This window comes from Oryzias latipes, chromosome 1, assembly GCF_053564925.1.
Source record: "Oryzias latipes strain Hd-rR chromosome 1, Olatipes_Hd-rR_3.1".
Taxonomy (NCBI): Eukaryota; Metazoa; Chordata; class Actinopteri; order Beloniformes; family Adrianichthyidae; genus Oryzias; species Oryzias latipes.
In genome coordinates, this window is record NC_136237.1 from 28,170,003 (window position 1) to 28,193,261 (window position 23,259).

General features: G+C 36.8%; 1 protein-coding gene across 1 annotated transcript in view; it reads left to right on the forward strand.

The window, feature by feature from the left end:
- The window catches only part of tacr3a (tachykinin receptor 3a), a 36,865-nt gene extending 14,805 nt beyond the window's left edge, over positions 1 to 22,060 (forward strand). The window contains exons 4-5 of the mRNA NM_001278910.1: positions 18,953 to 19,149; positions 21,727 to 22,060. Of these exons, the coding sequence (NP_001265839.1) occupies positions 18,953 to 19,149; positions 21,727 to 22,060 (531 nt within the window). The remainder of the gene's footprint in view (positions 1 to 18,952; positions 19,150 to 21,726) is intronic.
- Positions 22,061 to 23,259: the final 1,199 nt, after the last annotated feature.

The following is a 23,259-nucleotide window of genomic DNA, read 5'->3' on the forward strand; positions in this document are numbered from 1 at the left end:
CACCAATCATTGGAAAAAAAAGGTTCAGCGCACTGTCTATGGGTCTAGATGACCCAACTTCCAATGTTAAAGTGCCTAGGATAGCACAAGGGTTACAGATGATGGACATACACTGTATATAAGGATAATGAAACCTAAAAATGTGTTATTGAGTATTCAAGTATTCATAATCGTTGTGAATCAGGAACCAAAAAACGGTTGGAAAAGATTATCACTGATGTAGAACAGCAGGCAACTGTCATGGTTTGGGTTTCTTTGTATTGGTTTTTGCTTTCTGTTTTGGTCTCTGTCATGTTTGAGTTCTGTTTCCTGTTATATTTTGAAAGGTTTCCTGTTTTGTCATGTTTTTGAGTTTAACTTCCTTGGTCCCAATCTGCCCTGATCATGTTCACCTGTGTCTTGTCTGTCTTTTCTGTATATAAGTCTTGTCTCTGCCTTCCTCTTGTGCTGGTCCATTAACGTCATTAATGTCTCTCATGTAATGTCTCTAATGTCTCTTCACTGACTCCCTTCCCATGTGTTCATGTTTTGCCCACAGTGAGTTTAGTTTTTTTTCTACTCGACAGCGCTTTTTGTTAGTTTAATAAACCCCTTGCCCTGGAACCATGTCCCTCCGTCTCTGAAATTTGGGTCCTTCATGCTCCCCACCTGACAGCAACAAGCGCCCTTCTTTGCTCCATTCTGATGCATCCACTTGCAGACAAACTGATCCTCTTTCTTAGATGATGGGAAGTAGGGGAAACTCAGAGGTGAATTACTAATTACTTACTGCCAGAAACTATGTTCTAGAAAATGATACGTTTTTTTCGTTTTGGCTAAAAATGGCATGATTTAATTAAAGACTACAAGGATCAAAAGATAATCGGAGTGTGACTTTAAAATATAACAATAGTTCTTATAAATATTTGTCTGTTTTTCATGTTTATTTTTGGTTTAGAATTGATGTAATCATTTAAAGAATATAATCTTTTTTTAATAAAATAACCATTGAGAAAAGAAAAAAAACATAAGCACAAACTGGCATTTAAAAAAAATCTCAAAAATCATTCACAAACAGGAAAAAGTCACACAGCGTGACAGTTAATGAAAGCAAGAACCACTGGTTCTATCCTTTGACTTAATCCACAGTGCCATAGTCTTGCACTACAGGTGCTCTATTTGAAGCTCACGCATGGTTCTCTTCATTCAAAATGTCATTTTGCAGAGCAGCACTAATGACTTGTTGTAAAGCAGCTTTGAAAGGCCATGTCTGGAAGCTTTATTGAAAGCTCCACCTATAGTCAGTCCTTCCTTCGCCCAAGTTTTAATTACTTATGCAGGCAAATGCAAAAATCCTTTGATGGTTATTTATTTCCTTTCATGTCACCTATTCTTCCATATTTCACTAACTGTAAAATATGTACATTTATGTAAGGAAATTAGCTAACGACAAGAAACCATGATGGAAATTGGTCAAATATTTGCAACCATATCTTTGTATTTATTTCTTTTCCCTTCATGCAAAACAGTTAAAGATTTAGAGACTTCAGAGCACTTACTGTGTGCAGGGACAGGACAGAAAAAACCCGATAATAAACGTCCTTGATTATCTGACCCTGAGGTAGCACCTCATTAAAAACAGACACTATTGTGTAATGGAAATCACTGCATGGGGTCAAGAGCAGTTCTGAAAACCTGTCAGGGAGCACAGCCTGTTTTGTTGCTGCTCCTCCAAATGAAAATTGAAACTCTCCCTTGCAAGACAAAAGCATAAACACTTGTCAGATTGAGGCAAAAGGGAAAACTGTGTGGCAAGAGTGACAAATGAGGCTGGCCATCCCCCACCATGCACTGTTTTAACGCCTTTTTATTTTTAATGAAATAGTTCACTGTCTAGAAGGAACGTAAATATCAACTTCATTATCCCTTGCTATCTTAGGTATAACATTGGGAGTTGGGTCATCTAGACCCACTAGACAGTGCTCTGAACCTTTTTTCTTCAGTGATATGTGATCTTCACTGGTGTCCATGGATAACATGAAATCCTTTTCACCTTTATCCACCTTTGTCATGGTAGGGAGAAGACGTCAATGTAAGGGTGGGGTCATAGGATAGCACAAGGGTTATGTACATTTTATGCTCTTTCCACGTATGACATATCAGTCTTTCGTGATACATGTGTGATATATGTAACTAATGAATGTTTATGCCCGTGCCATTTGTCAATGTGCCCAGATGTCTTTTGAGGGTTTAGGCCGATAGGTCTTTATGTGAATTTGGTTTTAAGCTGTTCAAAATGTTGGATTGGTTGAGAATTTACGCTTATTTTTAGTAGTTTTACATAAGGGTTCTATGTAAGGGTTAATGGCCGACGAAGTATGCATTATCAGTTTTTAACACATGCCGTGGAAACCTGAACAGTCCGACGCGAAGGGAAAGTGATAATGCATACTTCGAAGGCCATTAACCCGCTTATACCATGGTCGCTCAGAAAAAATTCATCTCTTACCGCTTGTTTTTGTCTAATATGAAGCAAAAGGTTGTTTTAAAGAAGCCGGCGCAGTGTTACAAAACATTTAAGCTAGGTGACCGGAACTTCTTTTTTCACCGTGCGGTTATCCTGTGAAATATCACTTTTTAATGTACACCCAGCAGCCAATCAGAATCAAGTATTCACCCGGACCAGGGTATAAGTTGATTTATGCCATGGTCCGGGTGAATAATCCGGTCTCCTATAGCTTAAATGTTTTGTATCACTGCGCTGACTTCTTTAAAACAACCTTTTGCTTCATCAATTGGACAAAAACAAGCGATAAGAGGTGAACTTTCTCTCTGAACTGATTCTTTATTCTACTCATCGGAAAGATCAGCATATATGTATCGCTTTATGTCGCTGAGTCTTAACTGCAGCGGTGGTGCGGCGCAACCCGCCGGACCACGTAACAAATAGTCCGCTTTATGTGAGAAAAGCGATCCAAATTGGAAAAAAAACATGAATTAATGACTAAAAACGGGTTACTATTTATTTCTTTTGTAAGTGACCATGGTATAAGCGGGTTAATGGCCTTCAAAGTATACATTAAGAGGAAGGCGGAACTGTCCGACGCGAAGTGTCTGGATCATTCTTGAAACATTTGTGAACCTTTCACGTAACGATCACAACTTTTCTGACTTTTTCTACATATGTTTACGTATGACCAGTTTTCATCTGTGCAATTTGCGCAAAATGTACTCAGTGGCTGTGTGACATGGCCTTAATATGCTATATTCTTATTTAGCACACACACATAGCTTTTTAGAATTGAATAAAAAAGGCAATATAAATAGAGTGTGACCAAATAGTTTACACAAATATTTTTCTTTTTGACAACTAATGACAAATAAATCCCATTTCCCTCACATTGCGGCTACACTGAATGTTTAATGTAGTTTAAAGTTTGCACTTATTCATTTGCATTTGTCTTGAGCTTTGAGTGTTTAGTCTGTCTCAAGCTTTTATGCTCAGCTACATTCAGTAATACGATTTGCCAGCTGGACACATTTTGCTTTTAAGTCAACTAATGGGAATTCATTTACTGCAATAATGAAGAGACATTAATCTGCTGCAGGGGTAAGTCTGGAGACAGTTTTGTTTAACTAGAGTCTAACTCAGTTTATGCATTAAACTTCTCATTACTCGCTCGCTTCCATTACTTTTTTGCTCTTCGAAATCAGCATCCTACCAATACATTTTTCTCCCCTCCCACTTCCTGTTTTTATTCTGTCCCTCACTCCCAGTGGTAATTTTCCAAGTGACATACAGGGGAGGGGAAAATTCAGACGGAAAGCAAGAGTGACTTATGGCCGTTCACTTCAGCCCCTTTTTAGATTGTTGCTGTAAAAATGTCTACATGAACATAACTGATGGGGGGGAACTGATCTGAGTGGGTTGATTGCTGCTCACCACGGTTTACCACAGATCTAGAACTACTTTTGTCCTCTTTAGGTGTTTGCTCCAAGCTTAAATTCCAAATGTTGAAATATTGTCTTCTCCCTGGGGTTTCACCCAAACAAACAACTGAAGGGCACTTAACGTTTTGGACAGATAATGCTGCATTGGGCCTTTCTACTCACCTTTTCAATTTCTTAACCAAAATGGCCTTTAAAATTGTGCACAGACACATTTTCCAGCAGCCATTTGTGTTCCAGGTTGACCCTTTTTTTCTTTTAGAAGTGAGACATCAGATTCTCCTTTAGAATCCAGTTGATATAAGATCAGAGTTTGAGTATTGGCCTGCATCTGCCCCAGGTCCATTGGTATATTTTGAGTTGAAGTTCATATGTGAGCACAAATTGATAAATCCTATCTTTCTGGGTTGTGTTCCCCCCCCCATGCTTGCTGTTGCATGTCCATTGCCAGCCGGCTGTTATGAGAAAATTGTTGAGATCATAAAGTCACTGGCTTGTAATTCAGTCTTTTATCTTATTCAGTTTTAGTTTGCTGCAGGTGAACTGCAATGGATAGTTGTTATCTCTTGAAAGGCTTCATGTCACATCCACACATTTATCTCCAACAGGATTTCGCTGTGAAACTCGAGCATGAATGCAGAGGTTACTGAGGCGATTCAAGAGCATTTAGAGCTGGGAAAAGTTTGTCTTCACGCGTATTTGCATCATCTTCACTGGGTCATTTCCTCTGGTCATAATGAAATTCTTAGATTCTATCTAAAGTAAAGCACCTCATTTGCTTGCCATTTAAGTAAAGAGCAAGAACATCTCTCAAGTGTTTTAATAAGCACATTAAATCTAATTTGTTTCTATAAGGTCACCTGTAATAGATTATGTTCACTTCCTAATAGTTTGAAGGCAATTGCTTTAACAAAAACAAAATAATTTTTTAAAGAAACTTTGCAGGGAGTTTGCAATAAGCAGGTTTGAGCTGCGCTCAGGGTACCTACATTTGAAATGTAACTATCTATAGTTGAATTTACACTAAAATTAGTTTTGAGGCTTGAACCAAAATTAAACTGGTATTTTTATTTTCTGATTTGTGGACGTTTTGCATATTGCGTTAACTTCTGGATAAGCTTGCCAACACACCTGTCTTACCCTGAGAAGATGAAATTGGTGTAATTTGTCGGTAGTAAAAAAGGCTTCTAATCACAGATGACTAAGATTATAACACATTGAGGAGTAGGCATAAAATTCCTGTAAACTTAAATGAAAACAAGGAAAAACTCATCAATAGCTTTAGCTAAAGCATTAATACTTTCTCAATAATTTCCTACAATGTCAGTCCCCAACCCTCAGCTTTGGACCAGTACCGGTCAGTTGGATAGTTGGACAGTTGCTGCAGAGACAAAAACACAATTTACATCTTTTTCTGTTTAATTTATAATCTAATTCTGAATGAATTAATATTATTATTCTCTCGACTCATATCAAGTCGCTCAATCACGTGTCAAACACACACCTGCTGCTTTCTTAAAGTGGCTGTGCCAACCGCTAAATGACAACCTAGGCTAGCAAAGAACCAAAAACAAACGTATTTGAAAAGAGCCAATAACAAAACAGGAGAAGAGCCTTCGACTTCAAAATAAAATCCAAGTATGAAGTTATTGTTTCCACACACCATAATGATGCATAATATTCAGCAACCGGCTGATAGTAAAATTGCTCAAATGGTGGATTCACGCTTATTATTATATTTAGAAAATATCAGTTTCGGTGACTTTTTCTGTTCTTGTCATCGCACCTCAAAAGTTGGACGAGGCTCAATTTGTTGTCTTTTGGAACTTCCACTTGGACAGTTATGGTTAAGAGAAAATCTATATCCCATTTTAATGGTTCCAACATGAAATCTAGAGAACAAATATGGTTTAAAGCAGCTGCAGATATTTTACAGAGTACAAAGATCCAAACTGATCCAACTACACCTTCAAAAGTTAAGGAAAACAAAAAATCAGACCTCAGCCTCGTACAGCCCGGTCCAGCAAAACATTGCCTGACATAAACCAGGCCGAGGCCTAAAAAAGGTTGAGGACCACTGCTATAAGGTGCATTAAAGTCTTGTTTTTTAATTCAAATTGACAAGTTCTTGACATCCCATGAGGGTTGTGCAGTTTCTAGGTTTTGTGATGCTCAGTCACATGCTTTGATCCTGTCTCATCTGCTTCATTAATCTTAAAAATCTTTCTTTGGTGTGTAATGTACTGCACTTCTATAATCTTCTTGTGTGCACATATTTGGCTTCAAAAACACTTGAATGTTTTCATTCCGCTGTGATGTTTACACTCAAGTAGGACTTTTAAACCTCTTAAGCGTAACCCCTGGATGCCTTAATATATTTCCAGTCTGTTATGTTCTTACTTTCAAGTAGATGCTAAATTAAGGATATTTTGAAGCCGAGGTGGTTGGATATATTTTTGCATCAATAGAGGTCAATAGAAGGTTAAATGAAGAAACAAGCACATGTTTCTATTTGATGATGTGGGTGCAAGGACTTTGGACCATCAAGCAAATATTCTACCTAAAGTACTGTCATTACTATAAAATATGTACTTCATAATTTTACAGTTTCCCTAACAAGCTGTCATTTTTACTGCCGTATTGATAAAAGTGTCTGCATCATTTGTGTTGTCTATGTATTAATATGTGTTTGCTTTTTGCTACTTCTCCACTGCTAACAGATTTCCCAGAGTGGCAATTCTCCTTTCATGACGAGGAACCTATTGTATCTCAAATGAACCAATAATAAATCTATAACTCAAGTCAAAGAAGTCACAATAAAGACTTCAACTCTGCATAGATTTTAGCTAAATATTTACACATTTGCACACTCGTGATGGACTGGTAATCTTTCTGAAGGGTTTGTCTCGCTCTTCAAGCAAAAAGGGGGTTGCACATGCAGAAAAACTGTTTTTTGAAGAAAAAGAATACAGGCAGTAAATGTATCTGTGATACTCACAATTACTGTATCTTTGGTTGCCTGAATACAATTGTCAAAAAACAAAAACTAAATGTCATGCACTGCATGTCACATTTGACACCTTTGGAGAATCTTTCCAAAAGGGAAATGTCACTCCTATAGATTGAAACTCTTCCTTTGTATCTTTCTTATCAAGTTGTTCATTCATCTTTCAAACACTCAGTGCAAACTTTCATGTGTGGCAGCCAATTTCACACTCATTTCCTTCTATCAGTGGCACCCTTATCAAAGCCCACTGGAACTAAGGCGAGGAATTACACAATATAGAGCCAAAGATCAAGAGTGCTTATTGGAGCATTCAGTTTCGCAGTCTTTGAATTGTTTCAAAGTATCTCAAACTAAGAGGACAGCTTCAGATTTACCCATAAAATTACCATTCCAGATCTGATGGTAAAATATTTCTCCTTGTGGTCTTTCAATAAATCTCAATTTAGACTCTTTAGAGCAATGGGCTTTTATTTACATCTACAAACAAAATGGATGGAACTCAAATCCCTGATTCATGTCTTCTGGCACTGATCAGCTGGACAGGCAGACAGTGGCAAGTCATGGTTTTGAAATTCTTTAAGAGTCTTAATCAATCAATCAGGAGAGCCCCCAAATCAGCTTTATAAAGTTAGTTACTGCCTCACTGAAAAAATAAAAAAACAGCAGTTTGGAGTAATGAGGACATCGGAGCTGCATTAACTATCAGACTGCCAGCTTAATGATCTATGCGCCACAGAAACTCCTTTGGCTTGATGAAATGAACAGCCACTTCTGTGGCACCCACTTGTGACTCAAGCTCGACAGACCTGACAAAAAGTCTGAATATTACACTAAAAAATAATCGTACGTTTCTCTTGGTCAGGAAAAAATAAGGTAAAAAATCTGGATCAAAAATACTTTTAAAACCTTCGACATATACAAAAATATACTTTGTTTTTTGTGTGTGTTGAAAACTCTATAGAATCCTTTTTTCTTAGATCTTTTTGAAACCCTTTGATGACTTAATAGCTTAAACTCCCTGTTTGAATCTGTGCTGGCTGATGCTCTTCCCTCAGTAATGTCCGGTCATTTTAAGAAATGAGTCGTCTTACGGTTACGGTTACGATTCAGAAGTGAAACCAAAGGGAACGCCTTTGATGGCCAATCTGAGGCGGGTTTGAAAGTAAGAAAAGCCAGATCACCAGTTACTTGGTGCCTCGTCATGTTTTCAAATGAGTCGCCATCTACTCCACAGTAAAAGGATCCAATTTTACACTCAATTTTTTAGCTCTGTGGTTAAATTTGATATTCGAGAAGATTATACAAGAGAGGAATTTTAATGAATGTTTGATTTTTCAAATTTGAGGTTAAATTTAAAATGAGGTTGTTTGTTGTAGAATGAGTTTGAATGGAAAGGCGCTGGTTCAATGAAGACATATGGGGAGTTTGTGTGGGGAGTTTGTCTCACAACAGTCAGTTGGTTTACAGTGTCTCCATTGGATCTCCAGTCCATCTCCCCTCCCCCTTGGCTCCTAGAGGAGTGATTTGTCCTGCCACGCCATGTCGAGTAACCTTAAAAATTAAATAAAATTTTATGAAGTTTTATTTTAAAAGTACAAAGGAAGTTTTGAAACCCGTTTTCGGTTCTCTGCCCTTCTACCGCAACTTTGCCTCGGCTTTTGCCAGTCCGTTGACATATCAATGGAAATAAAACTCTTGTGTTGTGGTGCAGAGAGACAGATGTCAGATGCAGACATGACGGAGGCAATGTAAACATTCCGATTGATCAATGAATTCCTCTATTTTTTTGTGTGAATGGAACGGATTGGAGATTTATCCCAATTGGACCAGTGTAAATCAGCCCTAATCACCAATGTGCCTGTGTATGATGAATGATTCATTCGCCTTTCCATTGATTTGTCAATGGATCCAATCCCCGACTTTTGCTTCGTCCTCGCTCACACCAATCCCCACTCATGTCTTCCTTTCCTATATCCAGAAACCTTCTCTTTGGTTTTCCTCTACCCTTTTTTACTGGCAGCTCATCACTCACCATCTTTTTACAAACTGCTTAGAATGAACTGAAGCCCCCAAATGCAAAAACAAGATGGCATTTTCATACAGGCAGAAGACTAGGCTTGTCTGCATTGGACCAGATCTTCTACACAGAGGAGGGGCAGCATCAAGAAGACTTCCAGCGAAACCCCAGTCTTTTAGGGGTGGGTGGTTCCAGAACGAACAGGCAGAAGTACACGCAGCGGGCAGGCAGAACTCAAAAGAAATTCTGCAGATTTACTTAAAAACCTTAAGTCAAGGGGCTGCATGCAACCACATTCAGTATTTGTTATAAAGAATGCTTATATAATATGAGCTACAGAATCCCATGAGGATAAATACTTTAGTATTTTACTCAGAAGTGTTGCGTACTACCTTGCCTAAATCATTAAGTAATGCAAAATATTAAATGTATTTAGTAATATTTACGCTAGCAATTATAAACTAGGTTAAAAGTCAGAATAGTTAAACAACCAAATGCACAGTGAAAGTAAAAACAGCCTTAGATCGTTTTTTTGCGCTAGAGGTTATTCCAGGGCAGACCAGGGTCAAAACAGGAACTAGCAAGTAGCAGGATACAAACGAACGTGCAGGACAGCTGCAGAGAGACAACAACATTCTGGCAGAGAACTGGTGGTGAGCAGAGCATTAAATACGCAGGTGAGCAAGTGCATGTGATGAAGGGGATCCTGGGAACAGCGGAGCGTACACAAGGAGAAGCAGAAACTGGACACCAACATAATCACTGCCCTGCCCCTTAGCAAAACATAGTATACTTGTAGATTAATTTAAGTATTCTTGAGTGTAAGTACAGCAGGTATACTATAGGCCATGTGTTTCTGGTGTAGGAAGTATGAATATTTCTTCAAACTAAATTGGAACACTCTAAATTTATAGCATATACTGTAGATTGTATATAAAAACCTCAGGTATAGTGCCTCACTTTAACCCTTGTGCTTTCCTAGGCACTTTAACATTGGGCGTTTGGTCATCTGGACCCCACTAGACAGTGCGCTGAACTTTTTTTCTTAAAGTGATTTTTGATCTTCACTGGTTTCCATGGATTACATGAAATCCTCTTGACCTTTATCCACCTTTGTCATGGTGGGGATAACACATCAATGTAAGGGTGGGGTCATAGGATAGCACGAGGGTTATGCATATACTAGGTATACTTGTGTCTATGAAGACTCTCATTCATCCAGGTTGGTTCCATTGTAGTAGGTTTAGGGGATGTCATCTGGACTTGGTTTTAAAGTTAGAAGACGTTTCACCTCTTATCCAAGAGGCTTTCTCAATTCTGAATTAGCTGGTCAAAGAGCTGGTATATATGCGCTCATGGGGGAGGAGTCAGACCTGAAACTGGATGGTATTGTCTACTTAGCCTACATGGTTTCGAGTCGTTAAGAGTACTTTGTCCTCAGCTGGGGGTTGGGGGAGCCAGTGACTCCCTCCCCAAACTGGTCATCCCTTTCAGCTATTAACAACCCTGGTTTGGTTTGTTTAGGTTTCAAAACACTGCCGTAGATGGATGGAAGAATAAACCTGAGACCACCATTCTTATTAAGAGAAGGTTTATCCTTCTTGACAAAAATGGCTTCTTTCACTCCTCGCTCAAACCATCCTTTCTCTTTGGCTAGAATTCGGACTTCACTGTCCTCAAACGAATGGTTTGTGGCCTTCAGGTGGAGATGCACTGCAGACTCAGGTCCACTTGGGTTTGCTCTGCGATGTTGGTAAAGCCGATTGTGTAGAGGTTGTTTGGTTTCTCCTATATACCGTTCCTTGCAGTTCTCTTTGCAGTGGATAGAGTACACAACATTTGTAACTACAAACATATATACCAGCTCTTCGACCAGCTAATTCAGAATTGACAAAGCCTCTTGGATAAGAGGTGAAACGTCTTCTAACTTTAAAACCAAGTCCAGATGACATCCCCCTAAACCTACTGCAATAGGTATACTTGTATTACACTTAACCCTTGTGCTATCTTATGACCCCACCCTTACATTGACGTCTTCTCCCTACCATGACAAAGGTGGAGAGGATTTCATGTAATCCATGGACACCAGTGAAGATCACAAATCACTGAAGAAAAAGGTTAAAGTGCCTAGGATAGCACAAGGGTTACATAGATAACTTTTTGCTAGGCGCTCTCTAAACAACTTTAAACTATCGTAATCTTCTGCATATATCTCCAAAACATCTGGCATGAGCTGTCCCTCTGAGGCTTTCATTCCTTATCCTTCCCATCCTTTTCCCTCTCAGAAAGAACCTCAGCATCTTCACCTCTGCTACCTCCAGCTCTGCCTCCTGACTTTTTCTTAGAGCCACTGTTTCTAAGCCATCATACACTATTTAAGATTGCTGTTTATTTCTGTGTCTTGCTTGACAATACTGAAAACATATTTTTTATAAGCAATTAGTAATGGGACTTTGTTATTTAACACTAATACATACAAATTCTTGGACATGTCACTAAAAGTTTTATTTTTATTTTCCATGTTTAAATCATCTGCTTTCTGTAGTTTCACACACATAAAACATCAAAGTGATAAAAAGATAACTGACTCTTGGCTCTTGATCGTGCTCTTCATTTACACCCCAACAATCTCATATTCTGTCTGTAGTCTTTTTTTAATATGAGATTTTTCCAGGACAGACTTCAAATACATTAATTTAAGGATTTGTGAATGTGCACTTAGACATCACATAAGGTTTAGACCCAGTTCTTTGCAGTGTTAACATTTTGTACTGCTCTTAATTGTGAAATTTGATTAAAATGATGACATATTGCATATGTATTTCGTTATTGTATGTTGCATTGCACTTTTCATAAATTAACTAATGTCAATGGATTGAAGAATGTTATGTTGATAAAAAAGTAATGAAAGCCATTAAAAGCCATACTTTCGTATTATATTTCTTCTCATAATCTGAAATGAATCAGGTGGGGTTGGTAATTAATATCTTGTCTCCTAGCAACCAAGAAAACAACCTTGAGGTTAAGATTAAATCATATTGTCTTACCTTGCTTTACTCATACAGTAATCTGGAAATCCAAGTGCTACAGGAAATTGAACATGCTGACATGAGGCTCATTTTTTATTTTGGTACTCCACTGCAGCTTTTTAGTTTTTCTTTTAAACCAGCAATATTTATGACATGAAGTGCCAGTTTGAAATTTTCTCCTTAACAACTGTGCCATGATCAGCTATAATGTAAACTTTAATACAAAGACATACAAAATAATTTCCAACACATCTGAAATTTGATTTATTTCACACCCAGCAGGTCTTTTTTAAACACATTTTGGCATTAACTAAAAAAAGTGTGGTTATAATAATATTGCACAAGGAAAAGTAGGTCAAAGTTGAAATGTAATATAAATTTTTCACCATTGGATAGCGTCATTCTTCATTTTTTTCAGCCCCAGTAAATAGAGTGGCGATCAGCCATAATTTTAATTATAAAGTGTGTTCATATTTCACAGACATTTGGCAGCACAGAAAGAAAGTTTAAAAAAAGCTCATTGTGAGGAGAGATTGTCACTCAAACACAAATTTTCTTTCAAATCTGAAAAATATATACAGACAACCTATCAACTGTTTATTGTTGTCATACACCCCCGTGCTTCCGGTTCCTAAACCCTGCTCTAAGGTCTACAAGGTGAACGTTGAGGGCTTTAGGAAGACGATTCATTCATTCATCTTCTAATCTGTTTGTTCCTTTTTGGGGTCATGGGGCTGCTGGAGCCTATCCCAGCCACTTGTGGGCGAAGGCAGAGGACACCCTGGACAGGTTGCCAGTCTGTTGCAGGGCCACAATCACACACCCGTGCTCTCTCACACTCACACCTATGGACAATAGAGTAACCAATTAACCTATGAAGCATGTTTTTAGACAGTGGGAGGAAGCTGAAGTCCCTGGAGAACATGGGAGAACATGGAAGCTACACACTGATGTTCTGGTTCAGGTGCTTGAACCAGGGCCTTCTTGCTGTGAGGCAAGAGCGCTAACCACTGCGCCACCTTGCAGCCGTCTTTAGGAAGAGGATGTTTGAATAAATACTTTAGGACGCAAAAAAGTTGCTTTGAAAGTGTTTGTATCTATAGCCCGATCAGTTAGTTCAGACAACTAACAAGTCTTTTATAGAGTGACAGTATCAGTGTCATAGATGTCTGATATAAAATGTTTTCATGAATTTAATTATTCTATCCAGGCTCTGAAGTTTCCAGATTTTTGGAAAAGATAAAAGTCCTTCAAAGTCCCACTCTAAAAACCTTTTGATCAATTGTAAAACTCAGAAATGCAGTTTTAATCTTAATTTTCCTTATCTTCCATCATGAGAAAAAGCTCCAAGAACACATTAAAAACACCAAAAATAAAATTTTTTATTGGAGTTGCTGATAATCCAGGTCACATTTGGTTGGCCTTTTAAAAAATATCAAGTGTCAACTCCCAAACTTGAGAGCAGCTGTCCTTGTTTAACCCTCCTGAGAGCTTAAACATGCAGACAGAGGAGCTGAAATGTGCTGCCAAACTCAAAGCCTCATGGCAGTAAAGTTTACATTTAGAAAGAAGGAATTATTAAAACTAAATGTAAATTTTACTGTTTTAATACATCAAAATTCACCTTAAAGTAATGATCCAAAATTTTCAATCTATATGTCAATACAGTCATCTTCTAAGGGGACTTCACAGATTTAACGAGTAAAACCAATCAGGGGAAGCAATCTTTCAGTCTTTTCTATTTCTGTCAGCGGTAAATGATGAATATAACCTCATATGACGATGTTGGGAAAACATCACTCTGATTACCTCATTAAAGATGCATGTAATTTTAGATTAAAATATATACATATATATATATATATATATATATATATATATATATATATATATATATATATATATATATATATATATATATATATATATATATATATACATACATATATATACATATATACATATACATACATATATATACATATATACATATACATACATATATACATATATATATACATATACATATATATATACATATACATATATATATACATATACATATATATATACATATATATATATATACATATATATATATATATATATATATACACATACACACACACACACACACACACACACCACATACATACATACATACATACATACATACATACATACATACATACATACATATATATATATATATATATATATATATATATATATATATATATATATATATATATATATATATATATATATATTAATCAATACCCAAACTTTAAAGAAATCAATACTTTTAAAAAGGCAATTTTTTAATTGTTCAAAGGGAAATTAAACCGTTTCACAAATTTCCGAATCACTTTACGTTGAAAATTACTCAATGTCTTTTTTTTGTCTGAGACTAGTGTAGTTTAAAACTTATTGTTTTTAAAGAAATTGGATTTTAAAGCTGAATCTGGGAGATGCTTCACTGCTCATCTGAGAATATTATTCAGTCAGTTCTCCTGAAGAAAATGAATCCTGTAAATCTTGTTTAGAGACGATGTTGTCATTAACAAACCACATGAAAAAATGTTTTATCTTAATAATTTAAAAATATATATTCATAGTGTGTGTGTTAAATTTTCCTGTCAAAGAATTTCTTTCAGGCTAAATTAAGCTCTGTGCTCATCCCCCACTATAGTGCAGAACATTGATTTATGCTAAACTATCACTTATCACTATGTTTTTTAGCGTTAATGGAAGTGCGAGAAAATAATTATGGGTATTCTACTCACTCAGGTGTTTCAAGGTTTTAAAACAGCCTTGGTGGTGGAGCACCTGCAGAGATGGTCAGACAAAACGTAAAAAAAAAATGCTGCTGCCTTACTACAGTTTTAAAAAACTGATGTACACTTCCTTCATTAGTGGAGTCTCATTTGTACTGAATGAATTTCTTTATAGTTATCATTTTTTTATTATCATTATTATTATTATTGTTATAATACATGGGCTACTTGTGACATAAAAACTAAAGAGACAGCCTCCAAAAAAATGTCTGTTTCAGGGGAATATAAACAAAAAACCGGAATTGATCTTTATTTCTTAAATTATACTGGTTAATACAAACTGTACTTATAGCAAATACTATTTTTATTCGTTGCTTTTAGAAAACAGTTGGTGACATGTTTAACAATCAAATTTGTTTTTAACCCATAAGAACCCAGACCTAATTTTGGATTTGGATTTGGAAATGGCTTATTTCATGGAATCAAATCACAAATAAAACTAAACAAGACAAACAACAGAAATATACATCTACACAGAAATATATATATATAAATTCATGAATTGATTGCAAAATATATATACATCTACATAAACACAAAAAAAAGAAAATTATGTGAAATATACCACAGACCAAGTGGAGCACACAACACATTTCTGATGTTCTTCTGTTACTCTTGCGTCATTCTGGGTTCTTTTGGGGTTAATGAGAAAAAGCCTCATGGGACTGAAGTCTAATGCACCAGGTTGACCTGGCTAACAGGCCAGCAGCAGGCAACAAGAACAAAAAGCATTGCAAAGAGGTAGCAATGCACAATGACCATGCATCAGGAAGATAAAACAATGCCACATCAGCAGGTTTGGAAAAGACTCTTATCATCAGCAGGCATTCCAAACAGTGGAAACATAAGTGATCCCACGTAACAAAACAGAACCACGGACATTTTATGTCCGGAGCATTTTATGTGCTGCAAAAAAGAAATTACCTGCATATGGTTCGGTTTCTACAAGTCAGGGTTTATCCTTCAGAGGATACATTGGAGCCTTAAATTGCACCGTATCTGAAATAGATAAAACTTTACTGTTGTTTAGTCATAGCACAGATACCACCCCAGTCTGTTGTACCATAAACTTATTTGCAGCACTCACTTAAAACAAAGGAGGGGTTCTGTTTAGATTTTATGGTGAACTCTTCGATGTCTGTTTGTCTCTGGAAGTCTTTCCCAGCGCGTGCTGTGCAGAATGCCTCTGACGAGTCACAGCCTACAGCGAATCCTGGCTCCAGGAACAAACAAAGAATTACAAGTTTTTTTCTCTCAAAAAGATCATATATATAAATCAAAAAACCACAAAATTGAAATTAAATGTGGACAGATTTGATAGATTTGCTCATTGTTTTAACTATATGAATCAAGAGTTTGGTTAATTTCTCTCATTGAACGTTTTTCTTTTAAAATCTTTTTAAATCTAAATTAATACTCTATTTAAAAAACTGTATAAAATCACATCTAATACTTTCTTTAGCTGTCGTTTCACCCAATTCACCCAATTCACCCAAAGCATATTGTAAAATAAGCATACCAATTTCTATGTGCTGAAAGAGCTGATCAGCAGTTGTGAAGCAGTTTAGTCATCTGGCGGTAGGGCGGTCGACCTCTGATCTGATTGGGTTCAATTCCTGCCATATGCCCAAGTGTCCTTGGGCAAGACAGTGAACCTCACCTTGGCTCTGGTGGAAGGTTGGCGCCAGCAGTGCCGCCATCAGTGTGATCAGTGTGTGAGTGGGTGAATGGGACTGTGTAAAGCGCTTTGGGCCTTTGAGGAAGGTAGAAGGTAGCGCTACACAAGTATACAACAATACACCATTTACCATCTGTGTTATTTGATCATTTGGTTCACTTTTACCCAACAGAACAATTGTGACTATTTTACAGAAAGCCTAATTTGGCATTTATTATTGTAGTAACCGAAGGTGATAGGGGAACTTCAACTTAGAGTCAGAATTTGGTCAGTAAATTACTGATATTGTTTTAACAGTTGGTTGATTTGATTCATTTCCCATTACCGGTTTAGTTTAGTTTTTGGTGTTTGTGTGATCATGTTTTTCTGTGCAGTTCGGTCCAAGTTAGGTCTTTACTGTCACAAAAAAGTAAAATTGAAAATGAATCAACCAGTTTTCAATTTTCTATGAACAACTTTTAAGTCTGTCTGATAAAAGTTGGTAACCGGATAATGATAAATCATCTAATAAAACTGTTACGGTAGTACAGGGGTGGGTTTATATAAGTTTGATTCCTTCCACTCCCTTTCAAGCAATATTTAATTTTATGTCTAATTATCCTAAGTTTGATATGTCCTTTTATGAATGTATAACTGATGATAGTAATGTTTTTGTGTACTATTCTTACTTGATTGCTTGAAATAAACCACTTCGAATCAAAAATCAAAAATCAAAAACAACTAAAATGTTGGGTTTTTTGGCTGATTTCTTTTTATCCTAAACTTAAAAATTTATTGTGTCAGAATTGTGCTTATTTTTCCATAAGCTGATGGATTTGACAGATATAACTTCACTGTTCTTGCAAACACTGGTCCAGCAGCTGGTCTCCCTCTGCAACACCTGGCAGCAGCTCTTAACTGCTTCACAGTCAGGGCTTGAAAGCTTTTGGGCTGGAAATACTTTCATCTGTGTAATTATAAATCAATATGTCTCCATCTGATGCTGATTTGCTTAATATTAGGCACCATTTATGTTTGGCATGAATTTGACATGACAAGAATTTCTATGATGAAACAAAATATGTTTTGCTGAAAGATGATGGAAAGAACTCACGAGATTATAGCAGATGTGCCAGTGGAGCAAGTGATATAAAGTGAATTGAAGTATGATTTTAATATTTTTTAAAACAATAGTAGGGGTGTAGGAAAAAATTGCAATATTTAATTTAGCGAAATGCAGTCAGGACGATATTTATTTACTTATTTATGAGCATCCTACAGCATCTGACTCTTGTTTTCCACTAAAACCCCCAATTGCTACTTGGCAGCCGAGCCCACTGAGCTTCTTTTAGTAGTTTTACATCGCACAAAACAACCACAAGATCTCAGCGAAAAGCAGCTTGTTTTGTTGTTATGAGATATGCACTACTCAGTTTTTACTTTGGACGGGTACCGAACTGAATCTCTGTGCCATATTGCTGCCAGTATCATATAAAAACACTGATTGTGGTGCTTTGTAGCGGGCCCAGATAAGAACGAGCGAAGCAGTTCATCTGCACAGCTGCAAATGCACAGAAGATCAGCCAAAATGCTCACAGCAATAGATTCTAATTCAGCAACCTGATGGATCAGAAAGATGTCTACAACGCTCTGAAAAAAGGCCAACGTCATGGCGATGCTTACTTCTGTGTGTGAGAAAACTGAGCTGCAGCTACAGTGCAGACTGTCATATAAATAAAGTATCTTAGCCACAGTGAAGCCCTCTCCTTCACCCTGTCATGCTGCCTCATTACACTTTGTTGTTTCTGGAGAGAATTAGTGTTTTGTTTTTTCCTTTATTTTGAAGTACCGTTCAGGCTCCTGAACCATTTGAAAGTACTAGAGAAGCTACATTAAGCAATGTTGAAAATAAACTGCAATATTTCCTTAATCATACGTTTAGAACCATTGATCAAGGCACATTCATAGAGTTTTTTTTCTTATAATGAAAATTATTTTGTGGTGGAAATTAGACCATGTTGACCGTTATCTTTAGGAACAAATATATTTTAAGTTACCAAAATAAAAGCACTATGTATTTGCTTGGGTAAAAGCAACTGATATATGAGATGCAGTTGCAGTGCTCAACATTGTGATCATTAAAAACAATTTATAATTTTATTATAATGAAAGGCGTGATAATATTCAGGTAGAGTTTTTTCATACTCTTAAAAAAACCATTCCAGTAAAATATTGTGATAGGTATCATATTGCTGGATGCGCATCGGGATACATATCGTGTCGCCAGACTCTTGCCGATACACACCCATAGTAATGACTCACAGCATTACTCCAGTCCAAATGGCACCGCCTGCATGTTTTACGGTTAACTGGTCTGATATTGTAAAAAATAGAATATCAAAACCTTAAAGCTAAATAAAAAAAAAAACTTTCCTTAATGAGTTTATCTAGCTATTCACAGATTGTTGTCTGTTACAGGTTGTGAAAATGATGATCATTGTAGTGGTGACCTTTGCCCTCTGCTGGCTGCCCTACCACATCTACTTCATTGTGACCGGCATCAACAAGCGTCTGAGCAAGTGGAAGTACATCCAGCAGGTTTACCTGTCGGTGATGTGGCTGGCAATGAGCTCCACCATGTACAACCCCATCATCTACTGCTGCCTCAACAGCAGGTAGGAAACAACCAAGTGTTAAGTGCTAGAAGGACCAGGCGGCTGGAAAAATCCTCAGTAGACAGATACGACGTTAGACCTTTGTTTCCAAGCACATAAAAAAATATTTATTTCAGGAATTTCTGAAATGGAAGGTATTTGTCAGTGTTAAACAGTTATTTATGCTGTATAAAGAGGTCACAAAAGAAAAAAATAACTTTCAAACAGAAATTTTCCAAACATATTTTTGCTCTTTTTTTAAAAAAACAGTAAAGAAGGAATCTGATTGAAGTCTTTCCATGGACAAATTGTGAAAAAAATATGGGAACATTTAAGACATCTATAAATCCCCCAACAGGGAACTCAGAGGATTAAAAAAGTTGTAATTAAATGTAAAATAAGACAATAAAAAAATGTTTTCCAAAATTTATCATTGTGCAATTGCTATCTTTTGAAAAAATTAACCAACATATCAAAGAACTTGATTTAGTTTATCACATATTGAAACTGATTTGACTGTAAATACTATAATTTTGCTATTAAAAAAACACACCTTAAAGTGGTAGAAAAATGTTAAAAATCAGTCAGACACCCGCCAAAATAAAATGTTGTTCTGAGTCAAAATAAGCAATATTTCTGCCAATGGCGTACATACAGGTTTCATTATCCCAGTGGGGTTTCCATGAAATTACACCCTTTCAAACACCTAAAAATGTTTGAATGTCGATTTACACAGAAAGCAAACAGTAGAATTCCCACACTATAAAGTTTTGTCTTCAAATATTGATTGGAAATGTGATACTGAAATCATGGCACTCAGAAGCATTTGATCATAGAGCCAAAAATTTTGCATTTGTGGTCTGAAAGCACACGAGGACCACAACAGCGTATTTAAAAAGGCAATAAAGGGTTGGATGTCGTTGGGCCCAGTGAAGGGAAATCTGTGTGCTCACAACATTCTCAGAAATTGCTGCACACATTATCATATTGGCAGACTGTGCCAGCTGTAGCTCTCTGTTCAGTGAGGGAGCGACCCCCATTTCCTGCGTCTGAATAAGCTGAAACTAGCTACTAAAAATGTTGAGAGTGGGTTTACATAAGATGTGAACACCACAGAAGTATCACTGGTCCTTTAGTCCTCATTATTTCACTAAAACGGCACCCTGTGGAGTTGTTTCGTGCTGATTTTATAGTTTTTTTTTAAGCCTGTTTTTTTTTTTTCATAAAGCTAACATTGACATTTGCAAAAATGCTGTTTGGAGTAATGACGGCACCTGCTGAAGGCTGAATACATCAGCATGACGTCCTACTGCAGTTCTAGACATGTAGAATGTCTAAACAGAGCATGTTGCATAAGGTATATATAATGCTTTCAGCAAAATATTACAGCATGAATATTAAATATGTGATTATGAGTCCATCACACTTGGCCCTCTTCTTCTTTTTTCTTCAATTGTCTACCCTTTGTTGTCTCTTCTTTCTGTTCTAGCAACATTTGTGCCCAAAAATCAATTTTTGCATGTGCAGAATTGACTAAAACTGGACTTTAAGAAACTTCTAAATATTCCCAGACTTTTTATTATTATTTCTGCATGTTTTTAGACAAATAACTTTTTTTTAATTTACAATTTGATCAAATGTGCCCCAAAATATATTAGTCCTATGTAACCATTCATATACTTGATACATACATTTCTGAGGCCCCTATCTCGTTAGCATTATCCAAACTTTCCTTAAAACCCCATTAGAACTTGGTCCATCTTTTCTACCCTGTAGTCCACCATCTTTCCACTAGGGGCAGTAAAAGCCATTTTAAAATGGCCTTACTAATTTTTAAAACCTTAAAGTGAAAATGATTCATCTATTGTTATTCATTTATTCAAATCACTACTTGCTGTATTGAAAGAATGCAAAATTTGTTCACAATTTATTCTTCATAATACAATTAGCCTACACCATGTTATAAATGTCTGTATCAAATTTGAGAGATACATAAGGGGCTTTTTACCTGTCAATGTTTTTGGAATTTTAAAACTAAGTGAGCAAAAACGTATCAAATCACCCAAACATACCATCATTGATTCTATATCTTCTATATCTCATAAAAAAATGATATTGAATTTTTATGTGGATTTTATCAAAGATTATAAAAAAAAAAATCCTGATAAAAAAAAACGTGACATTTTTCTTTTAATTCTTCATTGTATTGGGCTTTACAGTGTTAAATGTATTGTCTTGTGAAAAATGTGCCTTTTTCCGAGACTTTCGAAAACAATAATACTAGTACTAATATTTGAGCCCTAGAGAACCCACAGTGTCAAATTTGGCTAATGTTTTATTTAAATATTTTTTTATTTTTTTAGGCTAATGAAAATTTCTGCTCCCAAAATCAAGCAAAAGAAAACAATATCCAGGGTTAAATAAATAATTGTATCTATCTGGAAGAAAAAAATACAACTTTAATCAAAATACTTAACTAAAAATGAAATTTGTTTTTACCGGTACCTCAAAACAAAATCAAAAATGTCTTTTCTGCTTATCGTTAACCCTCCAGTCTGTCATTGTATATTCTTGCTCTTGTTCTTGATGTGGCGGCAGGTTTCGAGCAGGCTTCAAGCGGGCGTTCCGCTGGTGCCCGTTCATCAAGGTGTCAAGCTATGATGAGCTGGAATTACGCTCCACCCGGCTTCACCCGACACGGCAGAGCAGTATGTACACGCTGACAAGAATGGATACCACAATGGTGGTGGTTTACGACCCAGCTGAGGGTGATGGTGGCGCTGGGGGCGGCACCGGGCGGAAGCACTCTTTGCCCGCCCGAAAGAGAAGCTACATCACATCTCGCCAAACTGACATCACCATCTCCAACAACAGCAGTGGGAAAACCCAGAATGGAGTCGCACCAAGTGCTGAGCCTGAGGAGTTCTCTTGAAGAGCACCTCCGCTCACATACACGCTGCAAAACATGTTCAGTATTTGCATGCTAACACATTAACAAACATAATGACGGTGCACAGGTTGCCATGCACAGCATCATCATATGAAAGCAGAGGCAGTCATCTTTTCATTGAAAGATAATTCAAAAATAAATTATCTGAACCAACCGTTCTGCGGGGGGTTCTCATCCAAACTCAGAGCTGTGATCTTCAGCAGCACACTTGTTAAGATAATGAAACAGTTTGATCAAAGATTTATAATGAAACAGTTTGATCAAAGATTTATGATCCAAAGGTAATTTAGGGCGACGACTAACAAGAAAATACTAAAAGGTCGTCATTTGTAATTATAAGTATGAGGGGTTTTATGTTTCGATCTATAAAAACTGTCAGACACATGTGATGCAGAGGATGGCCCTCGCGCCTGTTTTTGCTGTGGCTGTGTGAACCAGCAGCTCATCAATGAAAGGGCTGTTGATAGAACTTTGCTCGGCTTCATGTGTCACAGTTTGACTGTCGGTTATGTCATTTATTTGGAACATGTTCTGGCTGCTCCAACACGCCAGAGGGGAAATCCAGTATTGGTTTGCAGCATGTCGATGAGCGGGCTGCAGAATAAGCTTACTGTGGGCAAACTCAAACAGTATGTTTATGCAAATTAGAAAGCAAATAGTGGCTCGGTCAAATGCATCTTTTGGTGAGATGCCTTCTTTCATTTAATGAATTGTCTGAAACTGATTTGCTATGAGGATATTGGCAGGGGCATATAAGATATTTTACTAGATTTTGCATCAAAAATCTTGGGTGTGCAAAGTCTGTGTCTGGGTCCCAACAGGACTGCATGTCAACAACAAATTAAAAAAAGAGAAAGAAGGCATTGGAAATAATGCCAAAAAAAGCAGTAGTGAGAATTGATGAACGTAGTAAGAAAAGGTATGGAGCAAACCAAAACTTTATAAAAAAGGGGGGGAAGTTGATCAGGTTGTTGCAAAAGCATGGAATGCCAATACACCCTTTAAACTGTAGCCCCTGTAAGTCCCAAGAAAGCTTGATGCATCCAATGTGTTACATCAGTGTTTTAGCCATCATAGTAATGAGCTAAAATCTATCTGATATAGTATCTAAAAACATTAAAGACTGTGACAGATGTGCAATGTGCCCATCGTTGCTGTGTTTGTGCATACCATATTGTAAC